The following is a 24,735-nucleotide window of genomic DNA, read 5'->3' on the forward strand; positions in this document are numbered from 1 at the left end:
GTTTCTGTGGATTCAGCTCGGTGGCAAGATGTCCATGTTCCATTCCAGAGCGACCACAGGCGCGCAAACACAGTAACGGGAGCAGCAGACACACAAGAGGCGTGTGCGCGCACAAACACACAGGCATACATAAGCACAAAGCCACATAAGCAAATTGAAATATATATATATACACATATACTCATAAGCTTGCTAGTGCAAGTAGATGCTCTCACAAAAAAAAAAGCAGCACAATGCTCTCTCTCACGTCCTCCTCTCTGCGTAATAGAAGCTGCTGGATGCAATTGTTAAAGCACATTCAAGAGACTTTAGCTTGACTGAGCTCAGGATATATTCTGCAGCTGTCCCTCGGGCTGTGAGACGCATGTGTGTTGTCAGAGTTTGTACCACGATGGATTGACATTACCCTGAAAGGAAAGCTTCGTGTTTTAAAATAATACGTGTTGTGTTTGGCGAGTTGATGATTCTGGGGTGATGGAACAATTTTACCTCCCGTTCCAAACCCACAGGTTCAATTTCGATCCCTCTTTCCATTCCTCTCTCCCTTTTTTCTCCTGCAACTTAATCTCCCTCTCCCTGCGCCTTGCCATTCCACCTATTTTCTCTCCTCCTCAGATCTTACACCCCCCCCCCCATCTTCCTCCTCTCCCCATCTCTCCCGCACAGTGACAGATCCTTCAGGAAATTGTTTCGAGTCTGCCAGACATTTTTGTGTTGTAGCTGTTTATTTGTGCATGGGGGCACGGGGGTCCGGAGCCCCGGCTTCTCCTCGCTCTCGGGCTAGAGGTTAAGCTCCCGGACTCCTTCACCGCCCTGCGCCAAAAAACACTGATCCCCGATCAGTGTGGCTTCACCGTGTAACCGATACCAGGGATGAGGAGAGAGGAGCAGCAGAGAGGATGTAATCAGTGTGTGTGTGTGTGTGTGTGTGTATATGTGCGTCAGCTGCCGGCTTTGTGTGTATTAGGATGTAATCAGCTGCATTTTTCTCTGTGGTCGGCCGTGCTCTCTGATTGGGGTTTTGGTGAAAAACAGGGGCAGGGAGGGAGAGTGTGTTTCTTTCCCTGCGTCTTGTGTTGCAGCCAGGCCCTCGCAGGAGCCTCGCTGTGGTTTGGAGCTGTGCTCGGGGCTCTGGCTTTTTACACATCAGCTCCATCAGACTCTATTTATTATAAATCTGTCTGTCCGTCTGCCACCTGGTGCATCTGAATGTGTGTCTGTGTGCATTAGAGCCGCCCAGACTCCCATGTTGGCTGCAGTCAGCTTAGTTCAGCCGTCTCCATGTTAGCAGGTACAGGATGATTCCCCCGGGGTTTATAGGCTAACACGTGCACACTCGCACAAACACACGGTCACCGGGAAACACGCAATGTCCTCTTTCTCTCTCTCGCTCTTCATCTCTGTCTTTGTTCTGCCGCTTGCAGATTTTCTTTTTGTGGACAACAGATGGGCTGACATCGGCTAAACAACAAGTACACTCTCTGTCTCTGACATCTCTCTCTCTCTCCGTCCATCTCACACGCTCTGAAATCCCTCAGTCCAGTCATTAATCAAGAAACAAATCCCGTACATTCATTCATTTTTGCGAGAGATGCTGCCTTTCTCCGTTTTATACGACTGTAAATTGAATATCTTTTGGTTTTGGGCTGCTGCTCGGACATAACGAGACATTTGAAAGCATCACCTCGCTCAGTGTGGCATGCTAAGGGCTATCAAATGAATTCATAAATTGGAAGAAATCATCTACAGACAGCTTTATTACCCTGAGGCCAATTTCCTCACCTGAGCCATAGCGCGCTCAACGTTCCTTGCACATCAATGTTCCGTTCCCTCTTACTTAGAATACCTCATTGGGTTTGTTTCGCCTTGCCTATTTGCGACTGGAAGTGCCCGAGCCCGCGGTAAGAGTTATTGTTTGTTTGTTTGTTTGTTTGCATCCCATCTTTGATGAGTGTTATTGTGCCGAGGAACACAGAGCTCGCTGTTGTCATAACTCTCTTCTGAAGGCCAGATTGAAAAGGTCAGTAAAATGAAGCTCCTCTCTCGGCCCACAAAGGATGAATGGACGCAGTGTAATAGCTCCACACACACACACACACACACACACACACACACACACACACACACACACACACACACACACACACACACACACACACACACACACACACACACACACACACACACACACACACACACACACACACACACACACACACACACACACACACACACACACACACACACACACACACACACACACACACACACACACACACACACACACACACACACACACACACACACACACACACACACACACACACACACACTCACACTCACAGATGGGCCTTACACACATGTACACACACTTAGATAATGCACACTTTTTTCACCAGCACTGGAAGCAAGGCTTTTTTTTAGGATATTTTGCGCTCCGCCTGATGGTGTTCGTTAACTTGTTCCAGCTCTGGTTTCCCTCAGGGGGGAGTTTGCTCACAGATTAACTCTTTAGTCAGTCTAGATTTTTTGGAGTCTCATGGCCTTTGACATGGCAATACTATCACCCACCACATTCCGATCCATCCCAGCGCTTCTTTTATCAGCCGGAGCAGGAGCTGATTTGTGGCCCGTGGACCTCTTAGATCGAGCAGGGCGACTCCTCTCCAGAGTCCCATATCACCTTTGTAGACGACCACAAAGGCCAGAGGAAAGCCGGAGAGGATCGCTTTTATCATCTGCATGGATTTAAGCGAGTGAACCGCGGTTCACCTAGTGTGATTATCAGTGCAAATGAAGCACGACGAAAACTTCAATCAGCCTCCTGCTGAGGAACAAGCTCACTAAGACCTTGTGTGTTTGCATCTGTCAGCCGATTACACACATGTAACCTGGCAATACCATTGCCACCCACTAACATGCATGGTACCGGATGTTTAGAAAACATACCTGCTGGGATTTATAATTGGCTATAACATTAACACAAGGGTATTTTAAAGGACATTATAATAGGATCATCGGATGTTAATGATATTATACTAATCATTATGCCAAATGCAAACATTAAAAAAATGTGTTTTGTTTACTGGAAAGTTACCTAACAAATACTTAAGACCCACTAGATGATAAGAGTTATCTGAATTAGTTATACACCATGTATTTATTTATTGGCTCCTTAAAGGTCCCATGTCATGCTTTTCCGGTTATTCCCCGTCCTCTTGTGTGTTATGTAGCTTTTTCTGCATGTAAACGGTCTGCAGAGTCACAAATCCTCAAAGTACACCCTGTAGCGAGTAAAACTCTAACACAGAAAATACCTGTCTGTGCTGCCCCAGAACGCCTTGTTGGAGATTTCTCTTTTTCCATTGTTTTCTTCTTGGGTATAGTGACGTATTTGCAGGGCTGCCCCTGGCCAACTTGGGGCCCCAAGCGACATTGTGAGATGAGGCCCCCCCCCCCAACCGACAGGAGTGAAAAAATATATATTTGGAAACAAAGTAGGCTACTTTGCAAATATAATTCCTGTTTATTATTATTATCAACACAGTTACTTTTGTATACAGTGAGGTAAATGGTAAATGTGCATGTATGTCGTTCAGTGCGTTTACAGGTGAATACGTCTGCATTTCCTGCCAAATACTAGCCTCAAAAAGATTAAAATACAATTAATGCAAATAAACTACTTCTACTAATAACAATAATAATAATCATAATCAATTCAATAATATAAATACTATATTATTTTATTATAATATAGTTGTAATATAGTCAAGACAAAACATGCTTATGACATGCTCAAAAACTGATATTTCTTAAATCTGTATTCTAGTTCCCTCTGTCAGCAATGTATCAACAACTACACACACATTTCTATCAGTATTTCTCTGTGTTGTGGTTGACATGATGATGACTGCAGGAGTTAAGGGGAGAGGCTGAGCATCACCATGAAATGTGCAAATTGACATGAAAATGAATAAAAGGGAAAAAAATCCTCCAATGTCTTTTAAGCTGTAAACTTTAACTGTTCTGTAAGCCAACTAGACAGACAGTGTGTGTATCACTCTTCCTCCTGTACATTAGCAGATAAAAGGCATAACATACTTGAATGAATGTTAAATAAAGAATGCTGGAAATAACTGCATCTCCATTAGCCTATATGCTATGCAGAGACTGCCTTCTTCATGTCGTGAATTGCAGCTGATGTTTTAATGGCAATTGGCAATTTGACTTATACAACATTCGCAAGTTGTACATTTGACTCATACAATAGCCCACCTTCGAGTGATGCTCTAGTTTCTTCATGTTTTGTTTTTTTACCCTCTTGCTTGCGCCGGACTGAAACTGTCTTTTCACCGACATCTCTTCACCTGCACTAGTGGCCGTATCAAAGTCGTGATTGGTCAGATGTCGATTCATTGCAACGGTGTCGGGTTACAAACGTGCTCCCCTTGTCTCACCTCTCACTCTCACTCTCGCGGGGTGCGCGAGAACTGAGCGGAGAACTGCGCACAGCAGCTGAGGCCCTCTGGGCGGGGCCCCCTGCGCAAGGCGGGGGCCCCATGCAGCCTGCGTGATTGGCCTGTAGGGAGGGGCGGCCCTGCGTATTTGGGTATAGTGACGTAAGGTAACGGCTTCCTCACACACACACACTCAATCTTTTCTCAGCTGAAACTCCGCCGATTTCTCCGCCTGAGACGGCGGGACGCGGCGAGGCTGTGAGTCTGTGTGTGAGCACACACACAAACTCCCAGCCAGGCTGCGGGTGTGTGTGTGTGTGTGTGTGCGCTCGGGCAGGTTTCGGGCTGGGTTTAGCTGTGTCTCGTTGTCTCGCAGATGGCCACTGGGCTCACAGGGGAGGGGGGGGGGGGTATGAGCTCCAACAAGGACAGAGAGTGAATACACATACTATACAGAGATGCTGTGTGAGAAACCAATGTGAGTTTGGAAAACTGCACAATAAAAATCTATTCTAGTAGACCTCAACAATGGAATTATGATCAGTAGAAATGGCCATGACATGTGACCTTTAATGCCTTTGCCAAGAAGGTTCTGTATCCTTGGAGATAGTCAATTGACAGTATCAATGTGTAAAATGGGTGAAATAACAGTGTAATATGGTTATAACATGGGTAAAATATGGGTGTAATAACCTAGTGACATGGGTGTAATGCTGCGTAATTATGGCGTAGTATAGCTGGGATGTATTAATGTGTAACATGGGTGTAATAACACTGAAACATGCATATTATATAGGTGTCATTTTACACAATATTTACATGTGATTGCCCATTCTAAGGCAAGGCAAGGCAAGTTTATTTATATAGCACCTTTCAGCACCAGGCAATTCAAGGTGCTTTACAAAAATGAAAGACATTCAGACAAAGGCATTCTAAGGGATAAGAAAAATATAATTTTCATGAAACTTGGTGGGAGGGTATATCACGGGCCAAGAAACAACCATTACAATTTTGGATTGGAACACAAAGACCTTTTAACATTTGTTATCATTGCAATTTGCGTAGCCTTGGTGGAGGTCTGTGCTCTCCAAGTACCTCCTTATGTATGATATCCATCACGTTTATTAAAATGCACCCATTATTTCTGTTTATTTTTATTTATATGGCCTTTCTTTGAGGCAGCCACTTCTTAATTCCAGGGCAGTTACTCTTAATGTTGTCAAGATACTTGTCTCATTTGCCCACCATTTCTCTGAGCATTCTCCCCCACTCCTCCCAGTATAAATGATGCTTAATGGAGAGTGAAAATTGGATAATACGCTCCATTTCTTTGTGTACAAATTCCCGTATTGTTCTTAACCCTGGGCATACCAAAAGAACACGGCTTTGGTGTGCAGCTTTTAATTTGAAGTAGAAGCAGGAATTTGTCTTAAGAGAAGCTTAGATACATGTAGGCGGATCAGACACTAGTGGTGCTGCTATCTGTTATATTAAATTAAGAACAGGAGAGTAGAAGTCATGCGGACTGACTGTTGATGTGGGCCGTTGGTTTAGAACAGAGCCATTAATAAGTGTGGTGAGGGAAACACTGTGGCCATGATGGGATTAATAAAACACTAATGTGGAACTTCCCTGTGTCTGTAACGAGGAGTAAACTCTTTGTATTCATTGTTAGCTACACACACGAGCGCACAAGCAAGCCTTATGTAAACATACATTGGTTAAGCACGAGATAAACAGTAACTCAGCAACTCCCACACAAACAATATTAACCTTTAGTGTGTGTGTGCGCGTGTGTGTGTGCGCGTGTGTGCGCGCGCGTGTGTGTGTGCGCCTCAGTATGTGTTGCATCTCTCCTAACCTTTAGCTCCGACCAATAGGAAGGTGAATGCCAGTTTTTCTCTCTGACCCAGTTTCCCCTCTGCTTATTCCTCCGAACACGCAACATTTCAGCTGCCATTAGTGAAATGATGCACTGTCTGAGACGCTACTTCAGAGGCAAGTGTGTGTGTGTGTGTGGGCTGTGTGTGTGTTTGTGTGTAGCTCTCAGGGCATGTTTGTCCACCTGCTGGATTTATGTATTCAGGGGTGCTAATGTGTGAGTGCCCACGAGGGCTGTGCTAGTTTTTAAAAATAATCTTCTAATTGATCGGGAGCGACAAACAAAGAAAAATAACCGTTGCAAACGTCTTTTTTCCTTTTTATGGCCGGCTCCGTGCTGTTAGATGTGTTCCAGCACTAGTCATCCGGAACGAAATGAGCTACTGCAGGCCACTTTTTCTCCAGGCTGTTTTCCCCCTTTATTTTTTTTAGTCTGCACATGATTTGTGTAAAACTGCTGAGGTTTTTCCACGGCTGCTGCTCGATGGTATCGGTGAAAAGAGCCATTACAGCCAATTAGCTACTCTGTCATTAGGGATGGTTGTGTGGGCTTCTGGCAACTTCTCCACACAACAGAACGCATCGCTGAAAAAAGCTGCTAAACAGCTAATATCTAAAAACAATCAATTTTAGGAACATTGCATTGCTGCAGTCAGCACGGTTATGAAATTAGCATTGGATGCTCCGGCTGCTGTCGTTGCTTCTCATAACTTTAATGCTATATGCAACAGCTTATAGTATTAAAAGCTGTAAGTCCACCTCCCTCAGGTGACACTGTTTTATTGTGCCAATCGACCGCATTCAGAATCCGATGATCCGAAGTTCCCCGGTGCACACCTGTCAGATTATTTCAGCTCAGAAGCGTGTGTGCATATTTTGTGCACATTTTGTGTATGTGGAGGGAAGATTGTGGGGGTGGCAGCAGTGCAGGAGAGAGGTTCAGGATGCGATGTACTCTAATATGAGTCTACATCTGTCATGTTAGAGTGTGCTCAGTCTGTTCGTGTTTGAGACGGATGACTTGCTCCGCTGCCCAAGGTCTTCCTGTTATTCTGCGCCCTCTCTCCCACTGATCCAACAGACGGCCTGCATGGTGTGCGTACCTCTGCTTGTTTGTGCGTGGAATTTCCGCATGCGCATACTTTTCCTTTGTCCACACGCAGTCAGGACAATGTCACCCCTCTTTTTTTTGTCTGTGTAGGGCGGACACACGGGGAAGTTTTGTGCCGACTCGGGGCGCATCGGGTTTTTTTTTTTTTTTCGTGCTGAGTTGGAGATTGGAAAGTGCAGCGGTGTAAAAGCTCCGCCCCGCTGGATTCACCAGAGAGGTGACACACAGACACCCGCAGCTAAATGATGCAGAAGCTCTCTCTGTCTGCTGGCTGTGGGTCTCTTAAGTCGCACACACACATTTACACACAGCGACACTTTGGGAGTTGCTGACAGGTCCTCTGCAGAGGTTAAAAGCTGTCATGAGTAGAAGCTCTGGCCCATGGAAGTCCATAATGCCCGACATTTGGCTCTGTAATCTAGGACTGCCTTGACTGATGTACAGGGAGCACACACACCTTTACATGCTGAAAGATAACTGCACTCTTTATCCTTCCAAATCGGCCAACACACTTAAATGCAAAGGTATGCACAAAGCTGCACAGAGGCCAAAACACACACAATGAGAGACTCAGGGGAGAGCGTTAGAGAAATGGTGAGTGTTAGTAGGAGAGAATAAGTTTGGCACACACACACACACACACACACACACACACACAAAATATCCAACACTTGCATATGCTTCCTCTGCTTCACAGAGAGAGATCACCTCCCACTTCTTCTTCTTTCCAAACTGAACTCTCCTCCTCCTCTCAACTCCTCACTTCATCACCTCCTTCCATATTCCCTCACCGGCATATGCACGCACAGACACCCTCCCCATCCACACACACACACACACACACACACACACACACACACACACACTTCAGACAGATCTAGTCTCACTCCTCCCCGGCCTCGCACACTCGCTCGTCTTAAAAAACAAAAAGAAGGAATCTCCCGCTTCCTCTCCGGCCCCTCCTCACCTCGCACTCCTCTTTCCATCCCCTCTCTAAACACCTCGCCCCATGCACACACACACACACACACACACACACACACACACACACACACACACACACACACACACACACACACACACACACACACACACACACACACACTTCTCCTCCCTCCCCCCTCCCCCCAACCGGCGCTATCCCATAGTGCTCTCTGCTGGAAGGATTTAGAGGTACCCTGTAATTTTGGTGCCGGAGGAGCTCTTAAGTCCTGCCTGATCTTCTGGCTACACTGTGTGTGTGTGTGTGTGTGTGTGTGTGTGTGTGTGTGTGTGTGTGTGTGTGTGTGTGTGTGTGTGTGTGTGTGTGTGTGTGTGTGTGTGTGTGTGTGTGTGTGTGTGTGTGTGTGTGTGTGTGTGTGTGTGTGTGTGTGTGTGTGTGTGTGTGTGTGTGTGTGTGTGTGTGTGTGTGTGTGTGTGTGTGTGTGTGTGTGTGTGTGTGTGTGTGTGTGTGTGTGTGTGTGTGTGTGTGTGTGTGTGTGTGTGTGTGTGTGTTGTGTGTGTGTGTGTGTGTGCGCGCGCGCATTCGCTTCTGTGGGGCCATGTGCTTACATGTCTGTATATATTTATTTGCAACCATTTCAACTGGGGTTGTATTTGTGTGTTTTTTTTTGTGTGTGTGCAGTCTAACGCAGGAGAGGAGCTCCCCCTGTGGCTGTATACTGAAGCAGTGAGCTGAGCAACAGTTGTGTGCAAAGGCCCGCTAACCACCTTAAACCTTGACACCAATGCAGCTACCTGCTCGCTGTACGTGCAGCAAAGCGGCTCCGAGGAGCAGGAAGCACGCGGTGGCGCTGTTCGCGCTGCTACATGAAGATGCTTTATAATAACCTAAACGGGGGAAAGCACTGTGGTCAGATGAGAAAATCAGCTGTGTCAAAGCACATTGCTCCAAAACCACATTAATTTTTAACTCAAATTCAATATTGGATTTGCAAAATGCCATGAGAATGTGCAGCACAGACGTCAACGATAGGACTATTTTATTCTGCCTGCCAGGTTTTATTATTGAAAAGAAACCGTTGGTCGAGGCTGTGAGTGCCTAATTCATGTGAGACGATATGAAAAGTCTGAATTAATTTTCCTTGACCATGCCAAACCTAAGCATGGGGAGACTGTGGGTGAGGCAGCGAGCGAGAGGTTGGAGGTTGATTGCTGATTTCCATTACTATTTCTAGGACAAAGAAATGGAGGCTTGATGGGCTCGATCTATTTAGATCCATTTCATTCTGCCATAATCAGGCTTTAGCCATGGCCTAATACTGAGGATTAGAAAAGGTTCAAAGTGCAAACATCTAGATCCCCCAGTATTATTCCAGTCTGCCAACCTCACTCTGTGTTTGTGTGGGTGCATGTGTGCACGTGCACGTGCACGCTTGCTTGCATGCCAGATCTGCTGGCGAGGGTTATCTCTGGAATCAGGCCCATAAACCTAATCTAACCCTCTCTGTGCTGTGAGTGAAATATTTTGTGCAAATAGGCTCTCCTTTCCTTCCCTACTTCGACTCGGGTGTGCTAATGTAAACAAAATCCAGATAGGAATATCGCAGATGTGAGAAGTAGTCGTTTTCTGTTGTGACACTCTGTTTGATACACAAACCTGACAGTGTGTATCTTCACGCTTTGCCTCAGACGGAGTGTGTGCGGGCGGTTGTCCCCCTTGATGCAAAGTGTAAGTGATCAGAATGTGTTCATGCATTTAGCTTTTTATTTATTTTTTGGGGGAAATGTACACATTATTGCCGGTGGTTACTGTGACTACCCAGTCCCTGCTCGGCTCAGCTAAGTGGAAGTCTGAATGCTGTGGAGGTAGACGAGGGGGGGGCGGTGTGTGAAAGGTAGCCAATGAATGTCACCTCTCATCCATTTTCTCATTAAACAACCTGCTCTCGGTCTGTCACACGGGCTGTATCAATCCCCCCCTTCGTTCGGCGCTTTGGGCAGATTTTGCGCACAAAATCACGCGCGCATAGACACGGGACTGACATCCACACACACGGAATAAAAGCAACTCCCCTCCTTCTCCCCACCTGGGCTGGACAGGAATAATAATAAGCAGCGGATGATTCATGATGGAGATGGGGAATGTATTCAGCAGGACCACCTGAGTGACCTCATTTAGCAGACCTGAGAATAAATATAGACCGCCGCGTCGCACTTTAACCTCCGCTTGTTTCGTCTCGACCAGTCTGCACTGCTTCCCTCACACATCTCCCACTCCTCCAGGAGCAGTCCTTCCACTCTACCCTCCAACGTCTTTGTGAAATCTGTTCATATGCAAGCATATATGCATGTAAATGTAATAGTGGTATATGTGAGGTATTGGAACAGGAGCCTTTGTTGCAAGCCAGCTCTTTCCCCCATGAGCTTTTTCTCTCTTGGCTGATACATTTGTACTGTAGATATTTCCCAACATCAACATTTGGCACCTGGTTTCTCTTATGACTTCAGCAGCTGTAGATCTTTTGTTCTCCCACTCTGCGGCCAACGATCCACACCCACAAAAAGGGCCCTAAATCATCGCAAAAAATACAGCTTTGGAGCTTGACCGCTTTATAAAAAAAGAAGCAACATTCCTTCATGCAATGACCGGTTCTTTTGGTATTCTGGACTTCTGACATGGAAAACGGTTTGCTTCACTAAATCATTAGCAGCAGAATGGGAGTCTCTTTGTTCTTCATCCTGCCGTTGCTTTATCCCCTTGTGTTTTCATCTCCACAGAGACACACAGGAAGACCCATTTCCCCAGTTTCCCTCTTTTCCAAAACATGACATAACCGTCGGCCTTTTAATATCTGGAAATCCAGATTTGGATTAACGTAGGGGACGAAACGAGAGAGAGGGAGGGGAATTGAGTGAGAGAAAGAGGAGATTAAATAAAAAGAGCTGGCAGCGTGTCCTTGTTGTGGAGAAGGGTTATGGGGCTTGAGAAACGTGGCTGGCAGTCGTCTTTTCTCTGAGTGAAAACTGACATGATAAATGTAAATACAGTGATATGACACGAGGGATAAAAGGACAAACACAAGCTCAGTCTGCAGATTCACGGCACATTTGTTAAATGGACTCAACAGTTGTTTCAGGAGTGGATTTCCATCTTGAAAAGTGCTTAAAAGATGGATGCACATGTGGAAATGTGGTGAATATTTGACATGGTTAATCGGATTATGAGTTCCCATCGCTATAGTAAAAGCCTTGAATGATATGACGTCTTAAATGGCCTGAATACAAACAGCATATGTAGTGATCATCTCTTTATAAGTCCCGCTCTCTTTGGGTTGTTTACATAGACAGAAGCCTCGAAGGTCCATTTCATTATCCTGTCATCATCAGTAATGCTCAGCCAGCCTTAAGGAATAGTTCAGTTAGATGACAGAAGTAAGTTAACACAGAAAAGATTTGCTCTCCCTGAGTGGATATAAAATTCATAGCATGACGCTCTCTCTTAGTCAGATTATTCAAGCGCCTTTGAGCTCGGTCTTCAAAGAGCTCCTTTTTGTATAACCTTGCCCTGGAAACGTAAACAATTATTTAAAAAGGAGAAATTGGGCAGAAAATGGCAGGATGAGGTTAGCAATTGTGGCAGCGTCTGGGCAATTCAAAGCTGTGAAATGTTGCACCTTTAAGACTGGAAACGGCCCCATTCACCTCACTGTCTTTGAATGTTCTCCCTTACAAGAGACATGGTCCCTGCACAGACTTTCCATAAATCATAAGACTCACTTAGCCTTGAGTGTTCACTCACATTAAGGTCCCACGTAAATTCAAAATCGCTCTGTAGCTGCGCTCGGCTCGGCTTGGCCCCCTCGTATATATTTCAGTGTCCGGTTTACTCAAAGTCCTGTTGAGTCTACAAGCTGGGGGAATTTGCCAAAGAGCTCCTGTCACAATGTTATCACAATCATTCTCGCGGGTTATCACGTACTCCGGCCACACTAACAAAATGTTGTGGTTCGCCGTGTAATTTAGAGGCCGAGAACGATCTGATAATGTAACATAATATTAGCGCAATTCATTATTTAGCTTTTTTCAATTTCGCCCATGCACAAAGCTGAAATCCCAGAGGGCAACACAATGTCAACGTTAATAATACTAAGGAATGACAAGGCATGAATCAAACAGAGGAGCCTTTCCGTAGTTCCGGAGCCGTATTTTAACACAGCTTGATACGACAACAGTTTGTAGCGTGTAGGACCAAGCAGAAAATCATGCCATGGAGGGTTTGTTTGTTGATGTTGGCAAATTCCCCCCCAGTCCAAAGCTCCCTCTTATTGTGTCATCATTAGATAAGCACCCTCTCACAGACTATCTCATCATAATGAGGGTGCCATCTGAAGCAATCACCCAGGGAGATGGTCATTGAGTTAAGAGGGAGGGAAGGGGAGGGGTAAAGTCAGATGGAGCAGATAGAAAATGAAACGAAGTGAGCGGAAAAACAGGGAGGGAAAGAAAAAGAGAGATCAAGATGGATAATGTGAGGAAGAGAAACAAAAGCATTTCAGAGGAAGGGAGTGAGTTGAAACAGCAGACTAAGCGGAGATGGAGATCATTTGGGGAATTCCAAAATTAGAGTTGCCATCGCACAGACAGACGCACCCTCACACACACACACACACACACATATATATATATATATATATACACACACACACACACACACACACACACACACACACACACACACACACACACACACACACACACACACACACACACACACACACACACACACACACACACACACACACACACACACACACATTATATACAACCGCCTTGAGCTAGCCGCTTGGTGTTAAGGTCAGAGTCGCACTCTGTCTCCCTAGGTCATTATCATGGGCCCCAAAATAGACAGCCAATTGTGTCACAGTGCCTGAAGTGAATGTGACATTGAAAAAACAACCCTCGACCCTGAGCTACTCGCACAAGTCCGAGCAGTATGCACACTTTAAAGGGTACATATTGTGCTTATTTTCAGGGTCTTTTTTTTTATCGAGGCTACTACTAAAATATGTTTACATGCTTCAACATTAAAAAAAGGCTGTATTTTTCTCATTCTGTCTGTTTTAATAAACCTGTATTCACCCTCTAGCTTTTAACGCTCCGTTTTAGCACCTGTCTGCTTCGATTAGCTCGAGAAAAATAGTTTGGGCTTTTTTGCCTTTTAATAAAAAGATAACTTTAGTTCATTTAGATGTTCACTCTACTAGGTAAGCTACCGTGCTGCAAGGGATGTAGCATTATCTAATAGTCCTGCATGTGAAAGGAAGGGGAGCCAAAAATGAACGACTCGTTGAATCCTGTTTTCTGTCAGAGGCAGTCCACAAAAAACTCACCGGGTCGTCCTTATTTAATTAATTATGTGTGGTTTGCATTCCAGGTACCCAAATGTATAAGGATTAGCACTGAAACAAGGTATTTTTTCACAATATCTCCCCTTTAAAACAAATGTAGGGAAGCGGACAAACACACAATCAAATGTGTAAATGGACACACACGCACAGACACACAAACATTAAGGGAGGCATTTAGCTCTCAGCGCTAACAGCAAGTAATGACACATGTGGCTCTGAGGGAGTAAGCTGCTCGAGGACTTGGCAAGAAGCTGGAACTTTCACTGGCATGTCTCACTGCTCAAGTATGCACAGACAGAAAACACACACACACACACACACACACACACACACACACACACACACACACACACACACACACACACACACACACACACACACACACACACACACACACACACACACACTCTCACTCACTCACTCACTCACTCACAGGTCTGACCATGTTTCTCCTCTCCACCTCGGCGCCCACCCTCCCTCAGTAGACTCTAATGTTGTTCCATTCATTTGACTTCACTTTATTGTGTTAATGAGAGTTACCGGTGAGAGGAGCTGGCGGTTGATTGAGGGTGAGAACGGCTAATCACTGGAACAGCTAATCAGTGCTTGTCGTAAATATTGATTAGTTCTGTGCGTTATGGACGTGCTCATTAACCAGTGTGTCATCTTCTCTCCTCTTTCTGCCCTTCTTCTCGGCCCTCCTTTACTCTCCATCACCTCCCCCCCCCCTCCTCCTTGTCCTTCACCCACCTCTTCTTTCTCTGCAATCTCCTTCTTTTCTGCAGCAACCTCCAACGGTACCGTGGATGGCCTGGAGAACCGGGAGGGAGGCGCGTGCAGGAGTCGAGCCATGAAAATCGTCATGAAAGTCGGGCAAGGTAAATGTGTGCTCACCTCACATGTAGAACACACCACAGAGCCGCTGCCTTCAAGCAATGTTTCACTTTGGTGTGACATTTCCATTTATCGCTATGTGAGCCGAGCTTGACTTTGTCTGCCACCGGCCTCCGATACAACCTGCTCTCAAAAACTGCAAAGTTGTGTGATAAAAGACATTTGCCAACAGTGTTATTTTTTTTCTAATGAAATACCCTAAGGCTTAGTGATACTTTAATATGACCATTATTGACTTTTAGTGGTGTTTCATCTTTATGATATGTTAATTGTCTTAAAAATGTTTATTTTTGGTGTCCAAATGAATGCTTTCAGGCAAAATCCAATTAAAAACACATATTCATAGCATAGCAAAAGAATGCTGTTTGTTTGAGTTAATGTCAGTTTTATAATTTAATAGGGATTTTGCATACATTTGCATTTAATATGCATAAGTAAAAGTAATATATTTAATATTTAATGTGAAAGATTTCAGTCATATTGCCCAGCTCTACCGTTTACAACCGTTTTAAAATATAGCAGTAAAATAATAGTACATGTTAAGGATGCATTCAGAAAAAGTGTTACCTCTGCGATCTTTAACTCTTATGCAACGCTATGTAGCATTTATAAGCATATAAAACACTTTCATGTCAATGCAAGCAAATATAAGAACATTCTAGTTGCTTTTTTTGTATATTTGTATAGGGTTAAAACTTCCCCCACAAACAGTCCATAACCTGTTCATGAATAGACGATGAATGATTGATCACATGAAATAACAGAGGTGCAATCATATTTAATTATATATGATTACACAGTTTGCCACATGCCTCCAGGAATTAAGTTCGCTCTGCGTTTGCGAGGGTAAAGAAAAGTATTTATGAATAACCCAAATATTGTACTCCACCATGTTTCTTTTTTTAAATGATACAGTTTATATAAAACAAAATCTTAATATTTCACATTCATAACATTTTATAGAAATATTGTTGCTATAGTTATAATGTATAATTATAACTGTCATTTAATAGCTGTCCACTTACTGATGCTTCACAGGAGGACCTATAGTTGGTCACAAAATGTTATAAGTACTGTTTAAGCACACAACTACATTATTAGTCTACATTATAAACCATTTATTATTGTGATTAAACTGTTTAAAAATGCTAAATATTGGGGTTTAAATGTATTAAAAATAATAACAGTTTAAATCTCTTTCAAATCAGCAGCTATTTAGTTAGTCAAGATTTATGGTTAAATATATACTGTGAAACAACGTTTCCCATATATACTAAGATAATTATTGCTGTAATATCTCTGCTGGTTTGTGGCCATTGAAGGCAACATTGTAAATCAATAAGCAGAACTTCCTTATAGACCGCAGCATTGGATTTAAAGGATTTTAGCTTCAGTGTGATGCAGTACCCTGCTAAGTCGGGTATTTAGCAAAGTATAAATCTGCCATCTGGTTACTCTGTCTATTCCCAGTTTCTCAGTTGGACATTTAAAACAATACACAATGTATCGATATCAAGCTGTACAATTACATTTACTTTGACACATAATCGTATCCATATTGCCCATCTCAATTGTTCAAGTGCAGTAGTTTTAAATACATATTTTGATTCACACACACAGCTGTCCACATAGTGAGAACACCAAGGAATAACAAAGAAATAAGAAATCACACCACTTTAGATTGTAAAAGAGCCTCTGATATTTCTCAGCTGTTTTTCTACCGGATTCCCATAAAGTAATCACAGAGTGAAAATGTGTTTGAAATTGGTATGTAAGTGCATAGTCGGAGTAAAATGCTTGAAGTAAACAAGAGGGCTTTGTTTAGATATCCTTGGACACAACATTTGGTTCACATCACACGTTTCACTTTTTAGACACAGTTTTATTCAGTATGTGGACGTCTGTATCCTGAATCTGACAGGACGCAGTACACAGATGTGTTACTCTCTAAACATTCCCCCCATCCTCAGTGGGGTTGTTTTGACCGAATCAGACAGTAACCGTCATCTGAGAGGAACATCTGCCCTCCATACTGATCTAACTGCAGCTACAAAGATGCTTCTCAACAAGTCTGATATAAACTTGCTGAGAAATGTGTGTGTGTCTGCAGATATTTTAATGTTGGCTAGTTGGATGACAGCAGTGCGTCCTGGCAGTCGGTGTGAGAAGAGAAGCTAACAAGCTGCTGATGCTAGCAAGGTCTGAGTCGCTACAAATTTAGCAGATACAGAGAAATATACGGAAAAACAGACAAGCGTTGCATTATCTTTCCATGTAGGTCAATTTGAGCATCCGACAGTGCCGGATTGCAACACCATCGCTAAATGACAACACGCCTGCATGAAGCCAGGCAACACAGCCTTTTTGCACTAAACTATTAACTGGGAGAAAGTAAATCCCTGAACTCGCATTAATGAAAGTTGAAAGGGAATGTCTGATTCGATGAAAGTTCTAGGAAACTTCCCCTCATCTCGAATCCTGTTCCTCGACTTCGCCAGAGCCAAGCGCTCATTTCCCAAAACGGTCCGAACAAGCTGTCACTCACAAACGATGTGTCCTAAAAACCCTGATAGAAAAAGACGATGTTGGCCCAGCTGTTACTACTTTAAACATCTATTTCTGTGACGGAATCTTTGATTCGATAAATGCCCATCTAACCCAGGAACTATTAGAGGAAAGGACGTGGGAAATTAGAGCGACGACAGGAACTTTGATTTAGCTTTGTTCTACTTCTAAGGGAGTTTTTCCCTGAAAAGTTAGAATTAGAGCTGCCGCTGACGATTATTTTCAATAATTGATCAGTTGATTAACAAATCTATGAATTAAAAATACTACAGTTTGCTCAATGTCATTTCTTAAAGCCCAAATGATTGTTACTGAATTCGGACCTTAAGTACAATTGTAAGGTACTTGTTCCTTTCACATTTATCAGACAGCTACTTACGTAAGATACTTAAGTAAGTACTACTTACTTAAAAAAAATATTGCATAAAAAAACATTAAAAAACGTACCAGTATTTAACATAAACATTGAAAATATCTAAAATAAAATGTGCTCCACCCTGAGCAACTATATAGCTAAAAATGCTACTTATACATTATTGAATCAGTCGTTAAAATAAAAGTAAACTCTAATAAACAATTGCAGGGACCATTTCTCTACAATAAGGACCCTTACCTTTCAAACTTCAACAACATTGAAACAGAAAACATTTAGCTGGTAATATATATGCATAGTTTGAACTATAACGCAGGACTTTAACTTGTAACAGAGACTTTTCACAGCTTGGTATCGCTTCTTTCGCCTAAGTAATGGATCTCATTTATGAACCATTGGATGACAACCAGGGAACCATCTGACAAAGGGAAGCATTGATTACTAATGAACCAACTAACCATTCAACTGTACAACATAAGCAGCCTGTGAAAAGTCGTTTTTTGCTTAAAGGATTAATAGATTTATTGACCAAATGGTTTGCGGAAAATGAATAACCCAAATTTCAATGTATACGTTTGGGTAATTAATCAAACGTTTTCTAGCTTCTGACAAGTGGAAACTGCTGCTTTCTCTTTATGCTTTTTGTTCATTCTACGTCAGTATTTGCGGCCCTAGAGACTCTACCTTCTGCCGCCACGCTTGATGTTGTTTCACTTAACAAAAAATAAAATGGGGCTCTTCTTGGCCCTGACCTCAGATGCTATTGTGTTTAAGCCACATTTCCTCTGCAGCTGAATGCCAACACTTCCTGCAGCCAAGTGCGAGTCCCCATACTGTGTGTCCACTCGAGCACCTTTGCACTCGGCTCTATGGATTATAATTCAGTGACTCATCCTGCATTCTTTGCGTTGTGCTTTCTTGCAGCGACACTCCCCTGCTTTATCAAGATGAATCATTGCTTTGTGGGAAATTATGCGCCCTAACACGTCAATATCTAATTGTACTTTAAACGGCTCCTGTTCCGTCTTTTGTCTTTATAAAAAATGTAAAGAGTGGAAAGGAAGTGAAATTGATTGCATGGGAAACACAGGGGGAGCCCATATTTTATACATCCATCTCTGTTCGGCGCTCTCTTTCTGCTCCAGCACATCATGTCACCGTGCTCATTAGAAATATGTTGACTCACCGCCTCATCTCTCCCTCTAACGGACTCGCTCTCTACCGTAGCTCCATCATTGTCTCCCTCACTCTCCCCCTCCTCCTCCTCGTCCTCCCTCCTTCTGGCGGACTGGCTGTTCTGAGGTAGTTGCTGTCTGCATAGCTAAGGGAAATGTCAGCAGGACACACAGACAAATGGGTCAGAACATTAGAACGCTCCCTGCACATGCTCAGTGTTGGGTTGACACACCATGTTGGGGCTATGTGCGAGTGAATCAGATCACTGTGTATCCGCTGCCGTACGTGAATGTTCCCACTTCTCACTCCTGTCTCTTCTCATTAATTATTGACGGAGCACAACAGCTCTCGGCTAGGTTCACTACTACTGCAATCAGAACGGAGCAATGCGGTGGTCTGGACATGGAGAAGATAGAGGAGCAGGGGATATTGTTAATAGTGAGGTTATGTTCCTCTTGAAACAAAGAAAGATATTTCCGCTTCCTTTATGTCCCTCTTTGACTTATTTCCATATTATTTTTGAAATCTTCCAGACATCTCACACAGAATCATTTCCCTACCGACTCGAGCTGAAACTGAGGTGGAAATATAAGATAGACTGACAGGCCCTCTCCACTCTCACACACAGATGCACGGCCACACAACGTTGCCACTAGGGACTCAAATGTAAATTGCCTCCCCACACGCCCTCCTCTCTATTTCACACACACACCCCTCAGAGCGGGCCTTGGGGCAGATGCAGATAAGGCCTGATGGAGCAGCAGCATCTGATAGTGTGCTGTGGAATCCATCTGACCGGCTTCAGTAATAGTTTATCACCGCTCCCTGTCTGCCGGCCCTGCCCTCGTAAAAGACACGCTGCGGATCCACCGGTGTTTACTGCACAAAGACTTCAAAGTGCGTGTGCTAAAATCACAACAGACAGACAGATAAACTGTCTGTTTCCTTAGCTTTCCCCTCAGAGCTTATACAACCCCCTCCTCGCCTCGTCCCTAACTCTTCCCGTCCTGCTATTCTCTCCTTTTCAAAAGTGTGCTTCTTTGTGGCAGAGTTAAATCCAGAGCAATAAATAAGACATATCATGGCCTTTTAACGTGATGAATAATGTAAAACAATAAAAAGTTAATATATAACTGCTTTACCCTCATTCTGCCATGCCTAAGTGTATTGTAAGTATATGTGTGGGCTTATGTGTGTGCACTGGCGTGTGTGTGTTATACGCTCTCATGAATGTGTCAGCATTGGAAATGCCTGTCTGAGTGTTTGCTGAAGGAGCTGCTGATGTAGATGTGAGCTCATTTTTTACGACAGGACAGGGATACTGGCGTGTTTCGCAGACGTTCGCTGACTTGTCCTTCCTTTTTCTGCTTTCATCTTCACTTCTGAGACAAATTCAACACACGCAAAGACAGCCTTCTCTGTGCATGAAAGATATATGGAAAGATAATAAAGAACAATCCTTGCAGATGCAGAGAGTCATTGTGATTCTGGCTGAGTTTCTGTGTGCTTTCTGTTTCCCACAGTCCCGAACGCGAACCCTGCGGTGCCGGAGGTTCCAGAAAACAACGCCATCCCGGAGTCCAGTCCCAGTCCAGCCGACAAGGGGCGAGTCGGCCCTGAGATGCCAGGAAACTCTGGTGAGCAGAGTGACGCGGCAGCATTACACCCAGAGACTGCAGCTTCAGACTCTTTACAGACGAGTTTCAAGAGTGCACATAGTTTAGCAAAATAAAGGTGTTTGAAGTGTAAAAAGAATAATATTCACAGCCTCGAGGCTTATTCTAATAATTCATCACAATTAGCCTGAAAAGAGAAAATAAAAATCATGTTTGAGTCTCCCAAAGTAAGCATTCTCTCTCATGGCTTTTTCCCGCCGCAGGCCTTCCTTTAATATTTGGAGGTCAACTTGCAAGAAAGATGTTAAACCAATGTAATACAGATGGAAATCATAATCCCAAAATGCAGCTCACAATAAGACGATAAGAAAACAAAATACAGCTCACCAAAGGTTACTTTCTTATTCACACTGTACACAAAGCACGTGCTGCGCCCAAGGACACTCAAAGACATTGCAATTTGTTATATATCTTCTTAAACCTTATTAGAATTGCAGACAAATGAAGATTAAAGCGGAGATAATTGAAAGAGTTACTGGCGCCCCCTCGGAGGCTCTGGGCCTTCCTTGTTTCCTGTTTCCACCGGCACCTTTCATAACTTCCTTCCACAGAAGGGACCACTTCTCAACTTTTTGACTTACTCCACAACTTTTGCACGCCACAAAACCTCCCCCAAGTACAGCCTGTCCCAATGTGATAAGCTCCCCTCATTTAATAATTGCTTATTTGACATTAGTTGCGCTATAAAAAGATTGCCTAATGTCATTTTTTCGCCATACCCAGGTTTTACCTGTCTACCATTGTTAGATCAGGGATTATGTCAAGTGAATAAGTGGAGGGTGGCATGAAGGACGTGTCAGTGTGGTTGAGGGGCTGATATTTCAGGAATGAAATGTCTGACAGCCTTGCTCCGGATCTCTCCGTGCAGCGCACAGAATGTACGAAATTCCTCGCGCCTCTGATTTCATAGATACGCGTGGAATCGGTAGCTCTGTGATGTCATTTGGTCGTGATAAGGCCCAGTTATGCCCTCCTCAATAAATGGTTAAGTGTGGAGTGGTCAGCCCAGTGAGGAGACAGTCATTAGTGGGGATGGTAGTCTCCAGAGGTATGAGGCTTTTGTGTGCCTGTGGGGGGGGGGGGGGGGGGCAGCTGGAGGGGGGGGGGGGGGCAGCTGGAAAACAGATTTGGTTCTTCTCGGATTTCAGTCACTAGAGGAGCCAGTCAAAGCCCCTCCCCTTCTCCTCCCCACCCCATCCTGAACCCCTTAGACAAAAGGATCAAATAAAATCAGAGGTTAAGATATGGCTTCCCCCTTTTTATCATATCTCACTTGGCATTTTCCATACAAATCTCGGCTTGTGCATTTTGGATCTTATCAGAGCGGAGATCTTTGTCATGTTGAGTGTTGTTTGCAGATTTCATTAGGAGTCTATTTTGAATAAGCTAATTCGATTAGATTACATCAATGGGGCCGTTATGTCATGTCGAGCAAACAACAAACAGGGATACGATCACAGTTGATTTAGGCACAGCACAGTAAGATCCGAACATGGCAACGCTGGCTCACTGAAAATTATATACTGCTGCGATTGTTCGGAAGTCTCTTAGGGACTGTATGAAAATGATTGGGGTGGGGTGCTGACTCGTATTCCCTACCCCTTCTGTTACAGAGAAACTGCATTATCTCAGAATAATATATTTAGTGCAAACTTAACACAATTATGAACAACCAAGCCTCTCTTTTTATTTTTTAAACAAGCTGCTAAATGAACAGTTTTTCTAGCCTCAAATATTTGCGCATGGAACCGCTGCCGGGGGGCTTGTGCACTGCCATAGTTTCACCAGTCTTCTGTGTTGGTCAAACTGCATCTTTATGGCCCACATGGAAGCCATCTTTTTTGATGTGCCTATTTGGGCTCTCTTTTTATATAATAAATCTCATAGATATGAAATAAAACTAAAAGGGCACTCAGGAGCCCAGACCCCCGCCAAGGCTGTCCTCCATAAGTGAAACATAATGTGTATCCACCCTGTGTTTTTGATCTGCTCCAAAATGTAATGGGTTCTTCCCTTGGCCCGTGCTACACTGTTCCACTGTGTTTCATGAACATCGGGCCATTAGTTTTTCCGTGATACTGCTGACAAACAGACAAACCGCTAAAATGACCAGAAGAAAAACTCTTTGGCGGGGGACATAAATATGGGGTAAATAAAATAAAAATAAAACCTTCTGTTGTCCTCCAAAATAAGTATGGCTGCCCTTCCTCAGCAAAAATAAAATAACGATACCTTTCCTGACCCCCTAGTAATTTATGTGCAGGCCCTAAGCCCTCTCTTTTTGTCTCTCTCTTTAGACACCATGAATCAGGACCAGTCCGGTTCTTCGGGCAACTCGGACAGCTTCCTCAGCTCCAAAGTGGCCTTGTTCTCCACCATCGGGGGGCGGCTGCATCATCTTCCTCCTGCTCATCCTCCTCCTCATCATCTTGCTAATCAAGATGCGCAAGCGCTCCAGGAAAAACGCCCACTCGCAGCCCCCGACCCTCGGCGCTGTCACTCAGCACGCTGTCCAATCCCAAGATGCCCGGGGGCACGGCTGGCACGGAACCAAGTGACATCATCATTCCGCTGCGGACAGAGAACAACTACTGCCCTCACTACGAGAAGGTGAGCGGCGACTATGGCCACCCCGTCTACATCGTCCAGGAGATGCCGCCGCAGAGCCCTGCCAACATCTACTACAAAGTCTGACGAGCTCCGCACAGCCAGCCACACAGCCGGGAGAGAGAGTGAGAGGAGCGCTTGATTTTTGTTCTCGGGAAGAACACTTTCCTTACATTTTGGGGACTTGATGCTTCTTCAAGCCCGTGTTATTTCTACCACCTGCTGCACAAATCTGGAGAGACACGAGCTGACTGCTGAGAAAGGTTTATTCCGTTTGTTTGGGGTGTCTGACAATCCCCACCTGCCCCTCATCATCCTCCTCCTCCTCACCACCTTACTACCTTCTATATCTCCCCACTGTGCTCCAACAAGGGGGGGGAGGCGGGGCTGGAGCGAACCAACAGATTGAGACTCCAGCTTCCTGGTCCGCTGTCCCCTTTAACGGGCAGGATTAACTTATCTCAGTTCCCTGAAGTACAGTCTGTGCAACACCCAATTAAACACACCACGACAGCACACTAGCCAGAAAACAGGCAGACAAGGCCCCAAAAGCCACTCAGCCTGCAGTTCATGTGCAATCGTTAATTAAACGTGTGTTTGTGTCTGCGTGCATGTGTGTTAGTAGTCCGGGCTCCGTGCTGGGCCAGGAAACTCTCCAGATAGCTCAGGTATCAGACATAGTGTGTGAAATAACGTGTTTCCTCTCCCTTCGCACCTCTGATGTTGCCTTACTTACTATTTTTGATGGAGGATTTCCATGAAAACCCTGATTCAGTTCACAAAGCAGTTGTATTTTGTTAGACTTTTCTACAGTGCACAATGTATAGAGTTGAATAGATCATCATTATAACTCCATCTTATCACAACCACCACCCACGTCATCCATCGAGTCATCCGATATATGTTTTCCCTAGAATACACCTTGACTGTTGACGTCGAGGTGTGTATGTGTGTGGTATCCTGGAAGAACTCCCTTCTCCGCTGGTCTGATATCAGCTTTATCATTACTCTGGTATTTATGACCTACTTGTGTGTATTTAAAGGTGTGTCCTCCATGTGTGTGTGTGGGTCCGGGCATGTCCAGACCAGTCCTGTATCTGGGCAGAATTACTGGCTTAGAGGAAGAACGCTAAGTTACTGTATCGTAAAAGTTCAAAAACAGACAGACAGACAGACATGCCGACAGACAGACAATCCTGAGATCTTATAAAACCCTGCCACCCTGTCAGTGCTCCAGTTGGCACCCATCAAAGGTGTTTTTGAGCTTTAGGGTAGATGTGTATCGAGACAGCAGGCAGGTTGATATTTGTTTGTTCTGTCTTCTGATGCTCCGGTGTAACATCAAACGGTTAGATTGGTGCGTGCTGCTGCCTGGGCAGGGTTGGGCGTAGATGGTGTGGTCGCCACTGATTGGCTGGCCTACATAGGTAGGACGCCCTATGAGTTGGATGGCGAGCTACGGTCGAACATTGGGATACAGTATTGCGGAAGGCCAATTGGCTGCCATCTGTAGAGTCAGTGGTGTCGCCAGCGTGTGAGTAATCTCTGTGCCCACACTGTGACTTGGCTATAACCTGAGAGGAAGATGGCAGTGCAGATGGGGATATGGGGTGGGGGTAGTGATGGTGGACGGGTGGTAGAGGTA

The 24,735-nt window shown here is 44.4% G+C and overlaps 1 protein-coding gene across 1 annotated transcript in view; it reads left to right on the plus strand.

The window, feature by feature from the left end:
• Positions 1-24,735, plus strand: part of efnb1 (ephrin-B1) — a 74,597-nt gene that overhangs the window by 35,520 nt on the left and 14,342 nt on the right. The window contains exons 3-4 of the mRNA XM_034092406.2: positions 14,585-14,677; positions 20,331-20,453. Coding sequence (XP_033948297.1) covers positions 14,585-14,677; positions 20,331-20,453 — 216 coding nt within the window. The remainder of the gene's footprint in view (positions 1-14,584; positions 14,678-20,330; positions 20,454-24,735) is intronic.

Source organism: Pseudochaenichthys georgianus, chromosome 10, assembly GCF_902827115.2.
Source record: "Pseudochaenichthys georgianus chromosome 10, fPseGeo1.2, whole genome shotgun sequence".
In the NCBI taxonomy this organism is placed as follows: domain Eukaryota; kingdom Metazoa; phylum Chordata; class Actinopteri; order Perciformes; family Channichthyidae; genus Pseudochaenichthys; species Pseudochaenichthys georgianus.